The 20,571-nt window shown below is 29.8% G+C and overlaps 1 protein-coding gene across 1 annotated transcript in view; it reads left to right on the top strand.

Moving 5' to 3' along the window:
* The window catches only part of Snoo (Sno oncogene), a 441,297-nt gene that overhangs the window by 402,677 nt on the left and 18,049 nt on the right, over positions 1-20,571 (top strand). The window contains exons 6-8 of the mRNA XM_087157925.1: positions 9,703-9,905; positions 12,530-12,759; positions 16,946-17,154. Of these exons, the coding sequence (XP_087014051.1) occupies positions 9,703-9,905; positions 12,530-12,759; positions 16,946-17,154 (642 nt within the window). The remainder of the gene's footprint in view (positions 1-9,702; positions 9,906-12,529; positions 12,760-16,945; positions 17,155-20,571) is intronic.

Below are 20,571 nucleotides of genomic sequence, written 5' to 3'. Positions count from 1 at the left end.
AAAAAATGTCTCAAAAAATCGAAATGCAAGCAGATTATTGCTGGATGAACGTCTCCACTGCCTGATCATAATTTGTTTGCATTATGATATTTTTGAAACATTTCTTTTTCATCATTTAAAACTTCAATGGTTTAATCTAGATTTGTGTAGACTCACACTTTGCTCTAAACTTTAAATTACTTATATAGAGGTGAAAGAGATTTTCCCTAGAACGGTTTCTCTCTCGATGTAGCGTCCTCGATCTTTTCATACATCGTGATTTTTCTTATTTTCCGATGAACGTAGGCTCGTCGTTCTTCACTTATAAACATGTGAGAATGATGCTCAGAGAGTTATTTTAAAATCTGGTTTACAGCTCTAAAAAGTAGCGATTTAAAGTACCTCTCTAATAACTATTGATATTTCGCACATTTTTGTTGTTTACCTGTGATGTTACCAGGGGTCTGCCCAGACATTTTGTAAAAGGTCCGTTTTTCGTGAAATTGTGAAAAAATTACTCACATTCTTTCAACCAGGGTCCGCTTTTATGAATTTGTGCAAATAGGGTCCGGTTATTGCAAAAAAAAATTTTTTTTCAAGGATTTTTTTAATTGTAACTCAACACTGTAAAATTATAATTAAAAAAATTAAATTTTGAAAAATAAACAACAATTGCTGCTTCTAAATTAGAGATGCAACATAAAAATATTTGGTATTTAGCCTATACTGCTGAACGCAGTATATTCATTTCGTACGAATAATGGAAGAATCGTCTGCCGAAGACAAAACTTATTCGTTTACCTCCATCTTTCTTGTTTTCTGCCCTGGAAAGGGTTTATTCGATTAACAAAATAATAATGAAGATAAACAAATTTGTGAAGGGTCCGATTAAAAGAAAAATCATTTTATGAAGGGTCCGTTTTTAAGTTTAAATATTTTGTGAAGGGTCCGTTTTTAAGTTAAAATATTTTGTGAATGGTCCGTTTTTAAGTTAAAATATTTTGTGAAGGGTTTGTTTTCATGAAAAGATATTTTGTGAAGGGTCCGTTAACGGATCCAAATTTCTTCTAAACAGACCCCTGGTTACTATGTATGTAGTGCGTAGCGTTTTTAAACAGTATTTAAAGGTGCTTATTCTCGTTTTTTAAAAGCCCTTAAAGGTGCTTTTTCACTTTTTTTTTTTTTTTAAAGTGCCTCATTTTTACTTTTCGATTTTTTTTCCTTCTTTACCTTCTCGATTTTTGTCACGTTTATTAATGACAAAAATCGAGATGGTAAAGGAGGAAAAAAAAAATCGAAAAGTAAAAATGAAGCACTTTTTGATTTATACAAAACCGTGATTTTCACATTGTTCTCTTTAACGTTTTCACAATTCATTGGACCACAATCCATTTCGGCGTACTGTTGGTCCATAGCGTATGAAAGCGCCAAATATTTACATGTTTGACAAAATACTTGCGGGTCCGTTGTGCATATACCGAGCTGAGTTCAGTGAGATTCTTGCACTCTCATGTGCAACTCTGCTGCATTTTGCAAGATATTCTCTATTTCAGGCTTCATTTTCCATCCTCTGAAATCGAACCGAAAAATCTCTCGATCTTTTTATGGTGGCTAATATAATTAAGAAAAGAATTCTTTGTCAAAAACTAGTTTTTTTTTTTTCATGATCATGTAAAGTCTTTGAAAATTATTTCGCATTTTGTCAATGTATATAGTGCTTAAAAATATTTTTTGAGTGCTTAAAAGTTGCTTATTTTTCTTTTGAAAGATTGAAATACGCACCCCGACTAATTTTATGTAATAATTTTTGGCTGCAACGGACCATCAACATTTGCGATATGAGGAGTACTTTATTAAGAAAAATACTTTGCCAATTATTCTTTTTTTATTTAATTATTTAACGATATTTCGAATCTCGGATCACCCAGAGATTCCTTCTCTCCTCCTTCCATATTTCCACCTATTTTAACGCACACTTTACTTCAAAAATATTTCATTATTCATAAAATTCATGAATAATTTTTTTTAAGTAAACGCTTAAAATATTAGTTCATATCTTATTTTATGGTTTCCATGATTACCGCAATTATTCGAAATATCATGAAGACCCCTTAATCTGTTTCAGAATTATAATCAGCAATTTTGTTGTTTAGAGTATTATTGTTTTTTTTCCTTTCTTACTTCTGACAAATGACCACAATTAGTGTAAACAACCCCTTCTGTAATGGCCGCTATTTATCAAAAGAACTTAAAAACTCCGCCGGAAATTAGTTTGGCGGTGAAAACGTTCTCTGATCTGGCGTAGCAATCACAGAATGCATTCCTTCTAAATAGCGTGGCAGGTGTAAAATACTGAAACTAATCTCTACAGCTGTAACATTGTCAATAAAGACAGATCTGGTAAAAATTATTGGTTTGGATTTTTAATTTAACCCTTTCCTTACTTTTTGAAGAAAAGCTTCCACTGTTCTTTTTTTTAAGAGAAAGGAAAGGACAGGTGTTATTTTCTACAGGTGGGCTGTTTGCCCATGAACCAATTTTTTTCTTCTGTTCTTCTAAACGTTGTTTATTTTAATTGCGGGGAACGTAGTTAAATTAAAGCACTCGAGGCAGTTTAATAGTAAGCCGCATTTTTAAATTTTCCTGAAAAAAAAATGTGCTTTAAGAGCTTTTTGGGGGAAAAGCATCCTGATTACTATCAGGATGCGAAGCGTTTTTAAAAAAGTGCTTAAAGGTGCTTATTTTCGATTTTCGTTTTTTAAAAGCCCTTTAAAAGGTGCTTTTTTTCATAGGGTGTTTTTAAAAAGTGCTTAATTTTCCCCTTTTTCAAAACGAGATTTTTCTTTTACTATGTTGATTTTCGCTTCGAATTATGCAAAAAGACGCAGTTAACGTTGTTCTCACAACGTTTTCACAATTAATTCAACCCCATTCTATTTCGGCGTATTTTCAATCCGTTGCGTATGAAAACGCCATTAGTTTTACATGATTCAAAATTTCATGATTTTTGATAACTGTCGAAAACTTTTAAACCCTGCCTAATTATGATACTTTTTTAAAGTGCTTAAAAATATTTTTTTTGAGTGCTTGAAAAGTGCTTATTTTTTGTTGAATAATTTGGCTACGCACCCTGACTAGGTAGGAATTAAGATCTGTCCAATGTGCAACTGACTAGTGACTATTCCGAAAGCTTGGTGAAGTCGAGCATTATCTGAAAACAATACTAAGGAACAGTTGGTTATAAATATGTACTTATGAGAATTGAAGTGTGGCTTATCACTATTGCTGCAAAATTAATGTGAACCAACCCTTTCAGAACCGTGATCACACACACGGTGAAGGGTGTGATCACCCTTCACTCTCCACAGTATCATATAAGAAACGAGTCTTTCCGACTCTAGCGGCCCAAGATCACGCGTACGTGACTTCTATACGGTACTCTCTCGTTGCATTTTGTATTAGTACGTATACATACTTTGTAATATGTGTGCTCTCAGAGTATGCGGGCATGGTTAAGCGCTCCTTTCTCCTGTCATATGGGCAAACGTTAAAACCATGAAGCGTATTAAGTTTCCTACACGGTGCGTAGCGTTTTTAAGAAGTGCTTAAAGGTGCTTATTTTTGATTTTTTGTTTTTTAAAAGCCCTTAAAGGTGCTTTTTTCATAGGGTGTTGTTTAATTTTCCTTTCTCAAAAATGAGAATTTTTTCTTTACCATGTCGATTTTCGTCAAGTATTATGCAAAATCGAGCTTTTCACATTATTTTATTCAACGTTTTCACAATTCATTCAGCCACAATTTATTTTGGCGTCTCGTCGGTCCATAGCGTATGAAAGCACCGATTATTTTACATGTTTGATGAAAAACTTGTGAGTCCACATCTGCGTCTACTGAGTTTGTTTCTGTGAGATTCTTGCCCTCTTATATGCAACTCTGCTGCATTTTGCAAGATATTCTCCATTTCAGGCTTTATTTCCCACCCTCTGATATCGAACCGAAAAATCTCTCCATCATTTTATAACGGTTGATGTAATCAAGAAAAGAGTTCTTTGTCAGAAACTGGTTAACTTTATCACGATCATGTGAAGTCTTTGAAATTATTTTGCATTTTGTTAATGTATATAGTGCTTAAAAATATTTTATGAGTGCTTAAAAAGTACTTAAAAGGTGCTTATTTTCTGTTGAAAGATTTGGCCATGCACCCTGTTCAATTTACAAGTATCACATCACTTCATTTTCTTGCGATAATTTATTTCTGGTGAAAAATTTATTGTGATAATTATTTCACTACGTATTTTACTAATACTATTTTCACAATTTACCTTTTTGATTGGGTATACTATAGCCTACGTCACAGATCGTGTTATTCCTACTAAATTTAACTAGTAAACAGCATTTTCTGCGAACCTGATTTCTAGCAACAAGTAAAAGCATCAAACGAAGTGTCTTGTTTATAAGTCGCTACTCGCCAGGTTGGAATTGTATCAGTCTAGTTCCTTTGGAAATAATTTATGTTGTTGTTTTACCGAAGTTTATGAATCTAGTAAGAATATTTAAAACTCAGTTTATTAATTAAACTAAAAGGTAAATGTTATTCCTAGTAAGTGGAAGTAGTTGTGCTTTTTTCATATTATACCCAATTGCGCTGTTCAAAGTTTAAGATCGTTCAAATATTACGTATGCAAACAAGAGGGTTACTCATTTATTTAATTTTGCTCACTAGGAGCGAAAGTTTATAGCAATAACCACTGAAATCCCCATACTTTCAATTTCTATTTAAATGCACAGGGGAGAAATATACTCTCGGGGAAAAATTGTGACACTTCTTCTAACCAAATTCTTGTACCGGACTTTTTCCGCCCCCCCCCCTAGCTTTGATCAGTTACATGTCGAATTAGTATATTTTTGTTTGTTGATCAGATCGTGGTCTATGTGAACGTAAAATTGTTCGAATAACAGCTGAAAAAAAGCGTTTTTTTTTTCCCCTTACTCTTTTTAATGCTGACGTTTCGGTTGGAAGCGTCGATGAAGAAATGAATTTTGAATGAAACAAAAGCACAAAAGGAAGCAGCAGCAAACGATTGCAGAATTCTACATTTTAAAGCCGAGAAGAAAAGAAAGGAACAGAGAGAACTTATACATATTAAGCACGTTCTCTTTTAATGGCGGCCATATTGGCGGAGAGACAGGTGTGTACACAAATTCAAAATAGGCGCTCCAGAGAACGTTTATTCAGCCGCTGTACGTGAGTAAAATTAAATATCCCTTTTCTCTCATCGAATGGAAAAAACTAAATTCCCTGACGCGTTTTTATCCTTTCACGTTCGTATAATCGATCTTGAATCTGAATTTGACCCTTTCTTCCAACCGAAAAAGTTTTAAATTTCCTTTTCGTTATTTTTAGGCTTAGGATGATAGATTTGATGTCAGGGAGAAATTAATGTCTTATTTTAATAAATTATATTAATGCAAAAGTTCATAGATTGATGAAACTTAAAACCTTATGTTAGGGTTGTAGATATAATTTTTCATAACTATTTTTTTTTTTTTTTTTTGAAGTGTGTTCTCGAAAAGAACAAATTTGGGACAATGTTATAAAACTTATTTTTTTTAAATGTTCTTAAAGTGTTGCGCTGAAAAATTATAAGAAAGTGATTACATAATTTCGTTGTGATAAAAATATGTTTAGTAGTTAAAATGTATTAGTTCCCGCTTAAGTAATATATTCTCATCTTGCAGCTCTGCTTTTTGACAAAAATATTCGATTTTTCTCAGACGCTACCCTATTTTAAAGTGTGAATATTCCATCTCTTTTCGTCAATTCTCTGTCGTGGTATGAATTTTCGTGAAGTCGGTTTAATCGTTCTTTATCAATCTCAGCTGAATGGTCAGAACACAGTGTATCTTTCAGATCGAAATGTCCTTTTTTTAAACTTTGCCCTTTTCTAAAAATAACCTTTTTTTACACCAATTACGAGTCGTTCTGTCAGTTATGGCACTCGATCCATAAACAGCTCAAATGTCACGAGCAGCCTTTGCGGCAATTGTGTCGAAAAATGCTGATTTTTCTCATCTAGCTTTTTGCTCTGCACAAAGTTTTCCATCTCAATGATCTGAAAATCAGCATAAATTTTAACTCGAGCAAAAACTAATAGTAATAATAATAACAAAACATAGATTTCAGTAGATCAAAAGGGTTTTTTTCCCCTTTCCTTTCCATATGTATTATGCCTAAATCAGTTCAAGGAAGTGATTTTAAGACGTTAGTACCTCAACCAGATAAAACGTATATTACACAATCTGTCGATTTTTGGTAATTGATAGTAATATGAAACAATTAATTTTTAGATGGATATAGCATTGTTACTAAATAAATTTTTGTTCAAAAGAAAAGTTTTGTTATAAATGCATCAAAATGGTTAAAAAATAAATCGCGGTCAGCTGGCTTTCAAAAATTAATTTTAGTTGCCAGTATGGAAAATAGGTAATTTTATTTTTCCCTTTTTTTAAATTAAAAAAAAAAAAAAAAACTTCAACTCAAATCGTATAACGCATTTCAATTACTCGCCTACATTTACAAATTACATCACCAAAAATATTTCCAAATTTTTTTCTTCTTAAGAATTACAAAATATTGTTTTGTGGCAATTTCATCACCTTAACTTCAATTTTTTTTTTATTCGAAAACCGAAGGTTAAAACGGTAAATTAGAAAATAAATTGTGTGCCGATACCATTGGAAAACAGACAAAAAAACAAAAAAAAATGAAACGGTCTTTAATTTGAAAATAGGGGAGATCCTTCTCTTTTTATTATAAACAAACAGTTTTGTGTTAATAAAATGCTATGAAAACTAACTTTTTATTTGAATGCAAAATATTTTCCTATACTTTATTTACTTAGTATGTACTTAGTAAAAAATACTAAGTTTTTTAAATTATTACTTATTTTTTACTAAGTTTACTAAATTATTACTTATTTTTTACTACTTATATACTTAGTATTTTTTATCAAAATAACATTTAATCTGAAATACACGTTTTGAAATTAAGAACTTGATTGGTGCATTTTAAGTTTAACGATCTAAACAGATTTAAGTAAGAATGTTCAAAAAAAATCCTAAAGTGTATTTTATTAATTTTTAATATTTAATTTTTTTTTTTACTGTAGATTGTTTTCAAAAATATTGCTAAAAGAATTATTAAATAAAATACAATGACCTCACTTGGAAACTATCAACTGTATCGTTCGAAAAGTCGACCGCCGTTCGATTGTTTATCCTTCAAAAGCTCTTCGTCGCGGAACGGACCCACTGTTTGATGAATATGATTCTGAATAAAAATTTAAAATTCTTTTCGCAATTAATATAATTTTTTTTAAAGAAATAATTCATAACATAATATATCAGATATACGAAATTCTTTGATTAATGATCTATTAAGTTGTTAAAAATCTGAAAGTTAAATTAATTTAATATAGAAATAATACTCGTACTTTTTAAAACGATTTTATTCAAAATAAAAGTTAAAAAAAAGATTAAATCCAAAATTACATTGTTTATAGAATCGTTTTTATAAAAAGAAGAAGAAAAAAAAATCTTTTCACTCTTAGATATTAATAAAATAGTTCATATCATATAAATCTCGGATATAAATTATTTAAATATATTAGTTATTGTTTAGTTAAATTTATTAAATTAATCTGAAAATTAATTTCATCGAACAAAGAAATACTTTAAGTTTCTTTAAAGGAAGAAAAAAATATATGAGAACAACAACCTTCTGAAGGTAATCCTCAAAGCTAAGTGGGGGAGATATCCCTGAATAAAGTGAAATAATAACTTTATTATAACGTACATAATACAATAACCCCGAATAAGTAAACACGTTTCACAGTTGATTAGTGTTCACCCAAATATAGTTTAAAATAGTAAACTTTTCGAACTGCGCTGTTTAAAAACTGAATGTCAGTGAATCGGGCGCCAGTGATCTTACTTTGAGTGGCCTGCCAGAATGCATTCTGGAACGGGGTGAACGACCAAGTTTATATATATGTATCATAAGAACAAAAAATAAAAACAAGAACAAGAGAGAATAGAAAAATACAGAAGTTGCACGGAAAGGGGGGGGGAGGGGAGAGGAATTGTCTGAGTACGCACGGATTGCTCTCTTGGTCCTTCTTTTTTTTATTTATTTATTTTTCCATCTTTGATTTCTTGTTGGGTTATTTATTTTATCACAGACCGATTAAGGATTTTTTTTTCTTCTTCTTTTTCTCGTTAGTATGATAGTGTTAGCGCCGTTGTTTGAAGCATTGTCTAACTTGATTGGTATTTGTCTGCTGTCTCGTCTAGGTGCTTCTGTTCCTGTCGGAAGCATTGTTTTCATATTCTTTCCATCCCCCTCCTCCCCTTTCTTTCTTCATTCACACATGATTGGTGTAAGATCACGTGGTGAAAAGCTTAGACTTGCTGATATGTTATCACAATGCGTGTGTCGCACTTTTTTTTCATAAAAAAAAAAAAAAAAAAAACCTATTTACGCTTTTTTGTTTATAAGCCTTTTTTTCCCCCTCTCTCTATTAATATATTCATCACAATGTACCTCTCTATTTCTTGACAGAAATATTTAATTTTTCAGAGACGCTATTTAATATTTTTTAATTCTAATATTATCGAAAAAAATTCCAATTTGCATGAAATTAGTATTATAATTAACTATTTCGTGTAGGATCGTACTAATATTCAACAAGGTGGCGTAGCGTTTTTAAAAAGTGATTAAAGGTGCTTATTTTCGATTTTTGCTTTTTAAAAGTCCTTAAAGGTGCTCTTTTCATTGGGTGTTTTACAAGTATACAAGTTCAAGTACTTACTTTTCCCTTTTTCAAAATGAGATTTTTTATCCTTCACCATGTTGACTTTCGCTTCGAATTATCCAAAAAGACACAGTTCACATTGCTCTATTCAACGTTTTCACAATTAATTAAACCCCAATCTATGTCGGCGTATTGTCAGTCCGTAACGCATGAAAACGCCATTCTTTTTTACATGATTCGAAATTTCATGATTTTTAACAAGTGTCAAAAACAATGCCATAAAGGTTTTTTATTTTGACATAACCGCTAAAACAAGATAAAACCGTCAATTATTAAAAACTTTCCAACTCTGCCTAATTATGATATTTTTTTTAAGTGCTGAAAAATATTTTTGAGTGCTTAAAAGGTGCTTATTTTTAGTTGAATAATTTGGCTACGCACCCTGTAATATTTAAACATGTTTTAGTGATTTCGGACCGCCCCTCTCCCTTATCGAGACAAGTAAAGTGTTCGCAATTTTTACGTTAAAAAATCGTAACACCTCCACCTTTACTGTTGTAATCTAAATTTAAGAATCTTATCATTAAATTTGGGTATTGTACCACAGTACAGTAAAAGCATGTTTGAACTTTGGAATCTGTAAATAGCAGTTATATTTAAAAGCTGTATTACTGAGTTCTGCTGTTCAAAGTCCTACGCATCCAACCAAGGGCATTTAAAAAATTATTCACGGTGTGGTTATTGGTATTAATAATGTGGTTATCACGAGATGAGCTCTGAGACAAGTTGTACAAGTGAGCTCATCTCTTAATTCCCAGTTCTAAAGTTAATAATTTTTTTCCAATCAAAATTATCTGTTATGGTATTGGTGTGTGGATATTGGTATCAATAATGTGGTTTATTATTTCAGAATGCTGATGAAAGCTGTGATCCTACTTCTAAAAAAATTTGTACAGAGAACTGTTATTCATACCCATATGCTGTGGATCCAGTGATGGTGTACTATTATGGTCCTCATATGTGGGATAATGCCTTCCAAACTTACCCTGTGATCACCAAAGATAAAAAAACAAATCTATATATTCCCCAAGACCCTCACCTTATTCAAAAAAGGTAATTTATTTCATTATTAGAATTTTAGTTCATAGATTTTTATCATAGGTGCCCAAGAAAAATTTTTGGAGAAGGCCAGGGCCTACTCAGAACTGTCGTACTGCTGAAAATGAAGACTTTGATCATTTGTGATGTGATTTTTGCTCCTTTTTGCTCCTTTCACAAAGCTAATAGAGCCTATTTTTGCTCATAAAATTTTCCTATATATTGTTAAATGCGTCGTTTAAGAAATTGTTTCCATAAGTAATTACTCGTTTTGTTAGATATTTTTAATTTAAGAATCTAAAATTAATAATATTTTTTTTAAGTTAAACAATAATTATTGTTTAGCTTATAGTAAATTAAGTCCTAATTTTATTTTGAAGATTTAGAATGTTTTAAACTTGTATTTACTTAAAAAATTATCCACTGTTAATGCATTGTTTAAATTAATTATTTTTATAAAATGTTACTTTCAATGTTAAATTATTTCAATTAGCTAAAAGTAATTGAAATCAAACTGTACTTTCTATTTGTTGACAGAAATTTCACTTACTAGTGTAGCATTAGATATTATTGCTTTTTGAAATTTAAAAACATACCAAGTGCAATACTTTAATACAATTATTTTACCTGTGTGCACCACAGATAAATTTTCAAATTTTTTCTTATGTGTTACAGATCAATACAGAGGATTCTGTTACTGAGATTTGCTGTTTAAATATTCATTAACTACTACTTGTAATAGATTTAATTAGGTTAAATTAAAAGTTTTTATGGATTATGAAAGACACACATAAGTAAATGTAGCAGATACCCTGTATTTGAATTATAAATACAGATTTTATTATATGAAAAGTTAGAACACAATATTCTACTCTATTGCATATCCCCAGAATAATCAAATTAATAAGTTCCAAAAAGTTTTAAAAAGTTGTTTCTTGTTTCAATCATATAAATAGATGTAATAACCTAGGCATGGCTTCGGAAGGCAATGGTCTTTTTTCTTTCATTAAAATCAAAATTGTAAAGTTAGAAAATAGGATATGTTAAAACCATTTACATGGTTATTTAAGAAAGCCTCTTGAACCTAAAATTCCCCACTAACAATGATGATTCCCTACTAACACACATAAGTAAATGTAGCAGATACCCTGTATTTGAATTATAAATACAGATTTTATTATATGAAAAGTTAGAACACAATATTCTACTCTATTGCATATCGCCAGAATAATCAAATTAATAAGTTCCAAAAAGTTTTAAAAAGTTGTTTCTTGTTTCAATCATATAAATAGATGTAATAACCTAGGCATGGCTTCGGAAGGCAATGGTCTTCAGTTTTCTTTCATTAAAATCAAAATTGTAAAGTTAGAAAATAGGATATGTTAAAACCATTTACATGGTTATTTAAGAAAGCCTCTTGAACCTAAAATTCCCCACTAACAATGATGCAATTTCTTTAAAAAATTTTTGTTTGGGGGAATAAAATTGGAAAGGAAAAATCATTTTTAATAAACAAGCGAAATTCAAGCAAGATTCTAAATGAAAAGCTCCATCCAAAAAAGAAAATACTTGGAGAATTTCCTAAAATATTTTGCATAGAACCTTGCAAAAGACTAACAATAGCTTTGCATTGAATTATTTTCAGATTTAAAAGTTTTACATAATGTGTTTTGTATACAATTTTTCAAGATATATCTTGAAGAAAAATTTTTTAGTTTTTGTAGATGAAAATGGATAAATGGAGGGTTAAACAAGCTTGGAGCTTGTTTAACCCAAGATTCATAAATATTTGTCTCACAGAGCACACAAAATTTTTAAACGCTTGTAACTTTTAAAGTAACAAAGATATAATGAAATGAATTTCTGAATACTAAGCAGATTATTAAAAGAATGTTTATGAATAGTTATAGGGCGAAATCGGGAAATTTTGTCTTTGGCCAGTAGCCAGTTGAGAAATTTTTTTAAAACAGTGGTCACTTTTTCAAAAACAGAACATTTTAAATCACTAAAAAGAAACTGTTGATATTAATTATGTAAGGCACTTCTTTTGAAACATGTCCTAAAATCTGTTAAAAATTACAAAATTCAGTTCTAAAAAAGAAAATTTTTTAGAAACAAGCGTGAAATAAATAAATTCATAATAATTCTAAATTTATTAAAAAATATAATGTGCGCATGGTAAAAGTGGTGTTTCAATGGCGATTGGCTGACGATTTTTAAATCATCACTTGTTATATTTAGACACTTTGTAGCTGATTGCAATCATTAATTTTGCCCTACGTATCTCCCACGCTTGTCTCTAAATTTAAAATTAAGCCCTTATAGTTAAAAAAAATGTTTTTTTATTGAAATCAAATTATGAGCTACTGGATATATTTCTGAGAACTTTTAACTCGAGCAACAAGTTGAATCAACGAGTTCGAAAATCGGTAATCTGCAATGGATTTCCTATGGAGATGACCTGTTTTTGTATTTATCAATTTAATATTTCAAAATTACAAACAAGACAGTGCAACTGCACATAATTTTTGTATTTAAACTGTCATTTCTTTTAAGATACGTTATGCAGTGTTTAATTTTAAGTGCATTTGAAACATTTCTTCCTTCAATTAATATATCTTGTTTGCCTCCTGAACTAGCTTACCAAATTTTCGAAACCGATTATCGCTCACTCCTGCCAATGTCCAGAAACTGATGCCCATGATAAAACTGACCGAAGAACAGCAAACTGTTCTGGCCTATCATGCACACAAGTCTGAAACAGCTAGTAAAAGATCTCAAGTGAAGAAAGACCCTGACCAGGACCCCCTGTCTTGTTGTCTTGACTCAGATGATACACACTCAGACACCAGTTTTAGTACTCTTTCTGGTAACACAATTAAATCAATTCTTAACTTATATTTTTATTTTGTACCTGTTTGTAATACTTTTAATCAAATCATTTGCAATTTGGCTTTGTTATTTTTTAAATGTATAAAGTTTAAGTTTATTTTTCCTGAACAATGTTGCCACTTTTTTGTGTGTTTATACGTGATGGGAATCAATCTTATACTTTGTCAACCTTCATCTATCAAAAGGTACCTCTAGATCGAATCAAGTTGCCATGTGTTATATACGAGAGAATTGGTATTTAATATTCATAGTGGTAGTTGCGCCACATTCCTCCTCTTCTAGAATTTTATCTGTGATAGAATTCGATGAACACATTCCACTAGTTGATTCATGCTGTTTATTTATTTATAACATTTTTGCTCATTATATTTTTTCTTCATTTTTTTGTTTATAGCATTTTGCTAATTTTTTTCCCTATATAGTTTATTACCGGGAGACGTTATTTTCATCACTGGATCTTTTTTTTTCATTGAGCAGTTTATATTAAGCAAATCAACTGTTTAATGTGAACCATCCATCATGTTAGCGTGTTCAAATCACATCCGCAGGTACAATCAATCAGGTATGATTCCAGTTTTAGAGCAATCTCTGGTAATACACGAATTCTCTCTATTTTTTTTTCTTGATTTCTATCTTTATTTTGCATCTGTTTGAAGTACTTATGATCTAATAATCTACATTTTGGCGTTCAGTGTTATTTTTAAGTTTATCTTTGTTTGAAAATGTCACCACATTTTTGTATGTTGATGCACTGTTATGACACCAGTTTTAGAACAATTTCTGGGAATACATGAGTTCTATATAATCCTGCTTGATTTCTGTCTTAATTTTATATCTGTTCATGAAAAATAGTATGCATTATGGTTTTTAATGTTTCTACATGTGCCAGTTTAGTTTGTCTTTATTAGAAATTGGTGCCACTTGTTTTGTACTTTTACTGTAATGTTGAAATAATTTTCCAATTTAATTCAGAAGATTATTTTACCACCATTTTCTGAATAAAAATTTTGATTTATGAAGTATCTGAATAAGGTTCATTTTAGGGGGATAAAAGCATCCATCATACTTTTGCCCTTTAACTCTGTAAGAAATAGGAAAACAACTTTTGAACAACACTCCTTGCATGAGAGAACAACATTTCTCATATGGAAATAATTGTTTTCAAAGCGAAGCATTCTCTTAAATTTGTTCATTGTGCTTTTTTGCTGTACTCTTAGACAAAAAAGAAAAAATTATTTTCTCTTAATAAATATTGCATTGTGAAATAATCCCTTTCCCTGCTACCACTTAGATGCATAAGGTAATTTTGTATCTTGTGTTATCCCATTTTATGCCCCGTATTTTATATTTATGCATGCTTATATTTTTGTGTCATTTTATTGCAATTTATCATGTTTGATATCTCGTAATACTATGTTCATGATAAATTGTACTTAATTTTTCAAATGAATTAACAAAAATGTATTTTGTGTGTTAACTACTAGTAAATATTCTTTAGTATTTTTTAAATTCATACAATATACTGAGTTTTAAGGTTAGAGGCATCTAAAAATGATTTATGGACCTAACCATAGAAACATAAAAATATAAGATTCATGTGTATGAAATATTGCTCAAGTGAATGAATGATCCTTAATTCAAGAATTAACACTTGTACAATATTTTTTTTTGGCTTTAAGTACGCATGTATACCGAAGTTAGCAATCTATGAAAAGAGAGAAAATCTGTTTAATGGTTTCAGTATTTGAAAAATGTGGCTGTATCTTTCCCTCATGCCCTCATATTCACCTACATATGTTTTAAAGTTATTGAACATGTGCACTTATATGAATATAACATAGGAGTATCTTAATTAGAAGGATTTAACAATACCGTTTCATATCCCCTCAGATTCACATACATATATATATGGAGTAACTGTTATTGCCCATGTATTTTTTCTTTATTTCTACCCATGCTCAGTCATATACCTTGCATGTGCACATGAGCATGTAAAATGGTATTACAGTACACTCTCGATATCTCAAAGTTGAAGGGACGCTAACAAAAATTTCAAGATAGCAACATGGTGCATAGTGTTTTTAAAAAGTGCTTAAAGGTGCTTATTTTCAATTTTTTGTTATTTAGAAGCCCTTAAAGGTGCTTTTTTCATTGCATGTTTTTAAAAAGTGCTACTTTTCCAATTTCGAAAATGAGATTTTCTTTACCATGTCAATTTGTGCTACGTATTATTCACATTGTACGATTTAATGTTTTCACAATTCATTCAATCACAATCTATTTCGGCGTACCATTGGCCCATAGCGTATGGAAGTGCCAATCATTTTTCATGTTAGATGCATCACTTGCGAGTTCATATGTGTATATATACTGATCTCATGCGCTACTCTGCTGCATTTTGCAAGATTGTATTCTCAATTTCAGACTTCATATCGAACCCTCTGATATTGAACCGAAAAATTTCTTGATCATTTTATGGTGGCTAATATAGTCAAGAAGAGTTCTTTGTCAGACACTAGTTATTTTATCATGATTATGTAAAGTCCTTGAAAACTATTTTAAATTTTGTTAACGTATATAGTGCTAAAAAATATTTTTTGAGTGCTTAAAAAGTACTTAAAAGATGCTTATTTTTTGGTGAAAGATTTGGCTATTCACCTTGAGTGAGTTTTCAAAATAACAAGCTCAGAACTAAATATGTTCTAAAAGGTCGCAAAATATATTCTAAAATATTACTCTAACAAGTAAGAGACCTGAAACATAAGAATAACCACTATTAAATATGTAAGTAATGATAGTTGACTATAAGTCTGAATCCAACGATAATAGTTTTATTTTTAATAGTAAGACAAAAATAATTATGCATTAAATAGAAAAATAATTGATTTACAGTAAACTTATTTCGTGATTTTTTCCGAAAAATTCGATTTCTGTTTCGAAAAAAATTCGATATAACACGATTTTGAAATTAAACCCTTTAACATAGGAATTCAAATTAACATTAGGTGGATTTGTGATACCTAGGAGAAAAATATTTTTTTGACAAAGCAAGGTTTTTGAGGTTTCCAAGTTTGAAATATCAAGTGTATACTGTATTAAATATTTCTAGTAATTGAGTCCACGAAACAGATTTTTTTAAATATTTTTACTGACTACTGTACAAATATGGGCTTGAACAGTTTAGGCCGCCCCCCAAAAAAATTTCTCTGACTGGTATAATCTATGGAGTAACAATTTGTTATTAATGGGATGTGATGGAGTTGGTTCCGGAAATACATCACTTTATTTAAAATATTCAATGTATTTATATAATATAATATATTTAATTATATATTATCTAATATATTTAATTTCAATTCTTTATGCTCATTTATATATTCTCTTTACCTTTACTTAACATCTTCAGCATTTTTATTCATTTCTTTAATTCACTATCTTTTGGGCTAATCTTTATTAGGTGAAGGCTATAAAACTTTAACTTAAATGGAACTGCATGAAAAATTACCTTAATTAATTCCATTTTGATATGGGATTCACGTTTTGTTACGAATTTCATAGTTAAAAGATCTGAGATACATCATCTACATCTTTTAAGAGGTTACACACATCTTCAAAAAGAAAAAAATAGCATTGTTATAATTATTTTGGGATCAGCAATGAAAATTAAATTAAATTTTTAGTGAAAGTTGGATGTATTATCAGACTCTTGGCAGCAAGACTTATTTTCAAAAAGTTTATTTTACTTTTTCAATAAAAATATAGAAATAAATGTATGAATTATTCCTAAATTTAGTTCTCTGCTTTCTGCTACATTTTCGAACTCAATATAACGAGGCATCTTAATGTTAGCGTTTTACTTTTGTTCAAAGTGTTTTGTTTTTAGCATTTTATTTTTGTTTTAAATTTTAAAGTGAATTTTGTACAGCCTTCATGATTAGCCCAAAAGATGAAGAATGAGATTAAATGATTAAACAAATCCTTCATAGTAAGAATATTTTTTTGAACTTTTTTGTGTTTTATAATTTTAAATAAAGTAATAAATTTCAATGATTATAATAACAGCTTATGATACACTGAAATTTCATACCAAAAAAAAATTTAAATTCCTGCTGCCTATTTATTTAAAAGTAATTTAAAGTGGGCAAAAATATTTTATTCAGCAGGAACAGAGGACGGTTTGGTATCTAATATTGAAGAAGATGAGGAATTTCAGCAGCACAGCACAGACAGTGAATTTCTTGAACTTAGGAAGATTTTGACTGATGTTGATGCTTCACTTCGCACAAAAATTATGTCTGAAGTTGAAACGTTAATTGCCAAGTACCGTAAGTGCCTCAATGTTGCTGTGCAAGGAAAAAAACTCTATCAGATGGTTAGTATTCATTAAAAAGCCATTACTTTGTATGAAAAGACGCAAAATTTTTCATGCCTCCGTTCCTTTTAAGTTTTTGTTGTGGCCAAATCTGACTAATTTATTCTCTTTATTTCTGTTTCTTCTAAAGCATTCTTTACTTTTTTTTTACTAATATGTTTTGTACTGTTAATTCGGTATTAATTTTAATTTGTATATGTTTGAGGCCATTTTCACTTAAATGTCTCATAGTTTTTTGTCTCATAGACCCCTTGCCATATTTTTGGTTTCGGGTGGACCCCCTTTTTACCTGATATTGATTTTTTATAAATTCATCAACTTCAAATGTATTTTTGACTGCTGGTATAGTGCTACTCACTGTAAAAGATTTAAATATCTTACTGTAGTGAAGTGTAGTGTGAAAAACTTAAGGAAAAAAACAGCATGTTAATTTTATACATTTATTAATTAAATTCAAATTAAAACGAAGCAAATTAAAAGTTAGTAGCTGTTATCTAAAATAACTAAGCAATAAATAAATGCTTTTAGTTTGAGGGATAAACCTGAAAGATCGTCCTGGGTTGAAGCAGCTAAAATGGAGATAACCAATTTGTTGATCCATCTTAATATCCTAAAGCTAGGTTTAATCAATCCTAGTCCTTAAAAATCTGAAGTTTATGTTATAGATGTTGTTATCTTGCCTAGTATAATGTTAATAAGTATTGTATGTTATTAGGATGAAATGCATTGATGTTTTTTGTAGTTAAAGGCCATTGCCTGATATTCCCTACTCTGATTTATTTTCTTAAATTAAAGGACCATTGCCCCAGTCAGCCCAAATTGTTTGGCTTTCCCAAATTTTATGTTTTTGATGTAATAATGGAAGTAAAATCCATAAATTTATTTCTGTACAGCATTGCATTCAAACTTTTCTTGACGAAAATATAAACCTCTAAAAAGGCTTTCTTTTTATATTTTAATGAAGTATGTATGTATATTGTTAAAATACGTATTAATGAAGATTCCAACTGTTGAAATCAATTGCTGTTTTAACAGAAAAAAAATAGACCTCGAGGAAAGGAAAAAATCATTTCCCCCTTCAATGATGCGCAAGGTACAAGCAATGGAACTAAAAGAACATTTACATAAACAATTAATTATACATACCCTGCATCCCAGTGTATAAGTCAATTTTTCATACCCCCAAAATTTTGCCAAAACACAATAAGCAGTGATATAGATATAAATAACTCTGTATCAATTTTTACTCCATTCAAAAGCTATTGTTGATTAAGATTGATTAGATATAGGTTTATGGCTAGTTAAAGGCGAAAACATTAAAGTGTTTTCCGGCTGTAATCGAATAAGATTTGTAATTTATAAATTTTACTCCCCAAACCAAGATTTATAATTCAATCTTCTGTATGTTATGACTGAAATGTTATCAAACTTTTGTTGTATGATTTATTTTGAGGAAACGCTGATAAATGACAATTTTTTATTTTTATAACTAAATTATTCAGCATAATTAACGAGGCTCCCAAGGCTCAGGGAGAACAGAAAAAAACATGGAATTGTCAGGGAGCTTTATTCTGACTCTGAAAAGCAGAGAATAATCAGGAAAAATTAAAATTTTTTACAATAACCTGGAAAATTTTTATACCATGCCTCCAAAATAATCAGTCTTTAAATCGTCAGTAACTCTGATCAGTTATTGAGATTCGAGTTGAGTAATTCTAGCATCCATTAAAATTATTTTTTGTAAATATATCACATCTTGGAGAAACTTTCATGCTTACTTCTTAATTGGATGATTATTATTTTCTTTTTGCTCACAAAATCTAATACTTGACTTTACAAATAAAAAATCAAATTTTTTGATGAAAAATTGCATGGTATGTATAAAATATGATCTGGATTTTCATTAAAATTTTCCTAATATATCTGGAAAATTCAGGGAATTTTTTCTGAAATTGTATGGAAACCCGGAATTAAATTTTTTAAATACATTTTAGCATGCTGAATGTTTAACCATTTTGCATTATGTAATGTAGAAACATACAAAATTTTGTCTAATAGTTAGTATTTGCAGTATCTGTTTAGTTAGTTGCCAGAGAAGTTGCAAAGACCTTTTTTTTTCCTTCAAAATTGTATTGAAAAAAAGATGTTTTATTTATTCCCCCCCCCCTTCCGTTCATTTTAAAAGCTCTAATTTTAAAAATAATTTTAGCTTGTTTTATGATTTAAAATGTAAATTTTGATTAATGCCTGTTTTTTTTTTTTTTTTTTTTTTTTTTTTTTGTAAAAAATTAAACATTCACTATTCTGCACATTTTATTTATATTATAGTTACATAAATATTAATTTAATAATGGTTTATTGATTAGATCTAAATGTAATTACTAGTTTAAAAATTGTTTAAAGAAATACCCTATCTCTTGGAGCCCCTTTAACTTTCCACAGAACTGTGCAATGTTGCCTCAGGTTAACCGATTATCCTTGACCCACAAGGGGGGCCTTGACAGTGTGGTACTGGTTTAAAATTAATGCCAATTGTAACAAGGTTAACTTCTTTACAAAAATATTATTTAACTATTCTTCAGTATCTTTTATTAATTACTGATATTATATGTGCATCATTTATATGCATAAATTTATACTTATTTAATAGTGGGCATCAAAGTTCTTTCTTACAAAGAGGGGAATTACTGGCCTAATATGACCTGCCTATCACCTCACCTGTGATATTTAAGAGCCAGTAACATTTTTCTATGAAACATGAAATGTTTATTGTAGAGACAGATTTTCTTTTACTTCTGAAGACAGGATTCGTATAGTCATTTTTCTAGTATATAATTTTTTCTCTCCTTATTTTTCTTGATTTTTAGCTTTTTGTCCTGTCCTGATATTTCTAATTTTTGTGTTCAGAGCATCCCATTCTACAAACATAAATTTTGATTTCGGATTAATTAATTTATATTTTCAATTCAATATCTTTTCATTTCAATTAATATGACTAGTAAAAATTGTAAAATTCAATAGTTTAAGCTTGGGAACTGTTCACTAATTATATATACTGGATTTATGCATTCAAGTCTTGCCCGTAGGATTCATTGTTTCAGTTTTTTTAGGAGTTCAGTTGTTTGATGAAAAAGAAACTCAATTAACAATTTTATATTATCACACTTTTGTGGTGAAGAGTTCTGGGCCTTCCACTTTTTTATTATTTTTATCAAATTCAGTAACCAGTCTAAGTAGTGTGGAGTTTTGAAGTTTCAGAATTATGGATTTTTCTCTTTCTAACTGATAGTGCAGTAATCCTATAATGGAATTTTTAAATGATGGATTGAGGGATTATCCACAAAATTATTTTTGTACCGAAACATTATGAAAACTATTCAATGTGTTTTTCATTTTGTGATTATTGAAACTCTACTC

The sequence above is a fragment of the Parasteatoda tepidariorum genome, chromosome 2 (assembly GCF_982258835.1).
Source record: "Parasteatoda tepidariorum strain Cologne lab strain chromosome 2, Ptep-v5.0, whole genome shotgun sequence".
Taxonomy (NCBI): Eukaryota; Metazoa; Arthropoda; class Arachnida; order Araneae; family Theridiidae; genus Parasteatoda; species Parasteatoda tepidariorum.
The sequence above is the reverse complement of the archived record's forward strand: the minus strand, read 5'-3'. Positions and strand labels throughout refer to the sequence as shown.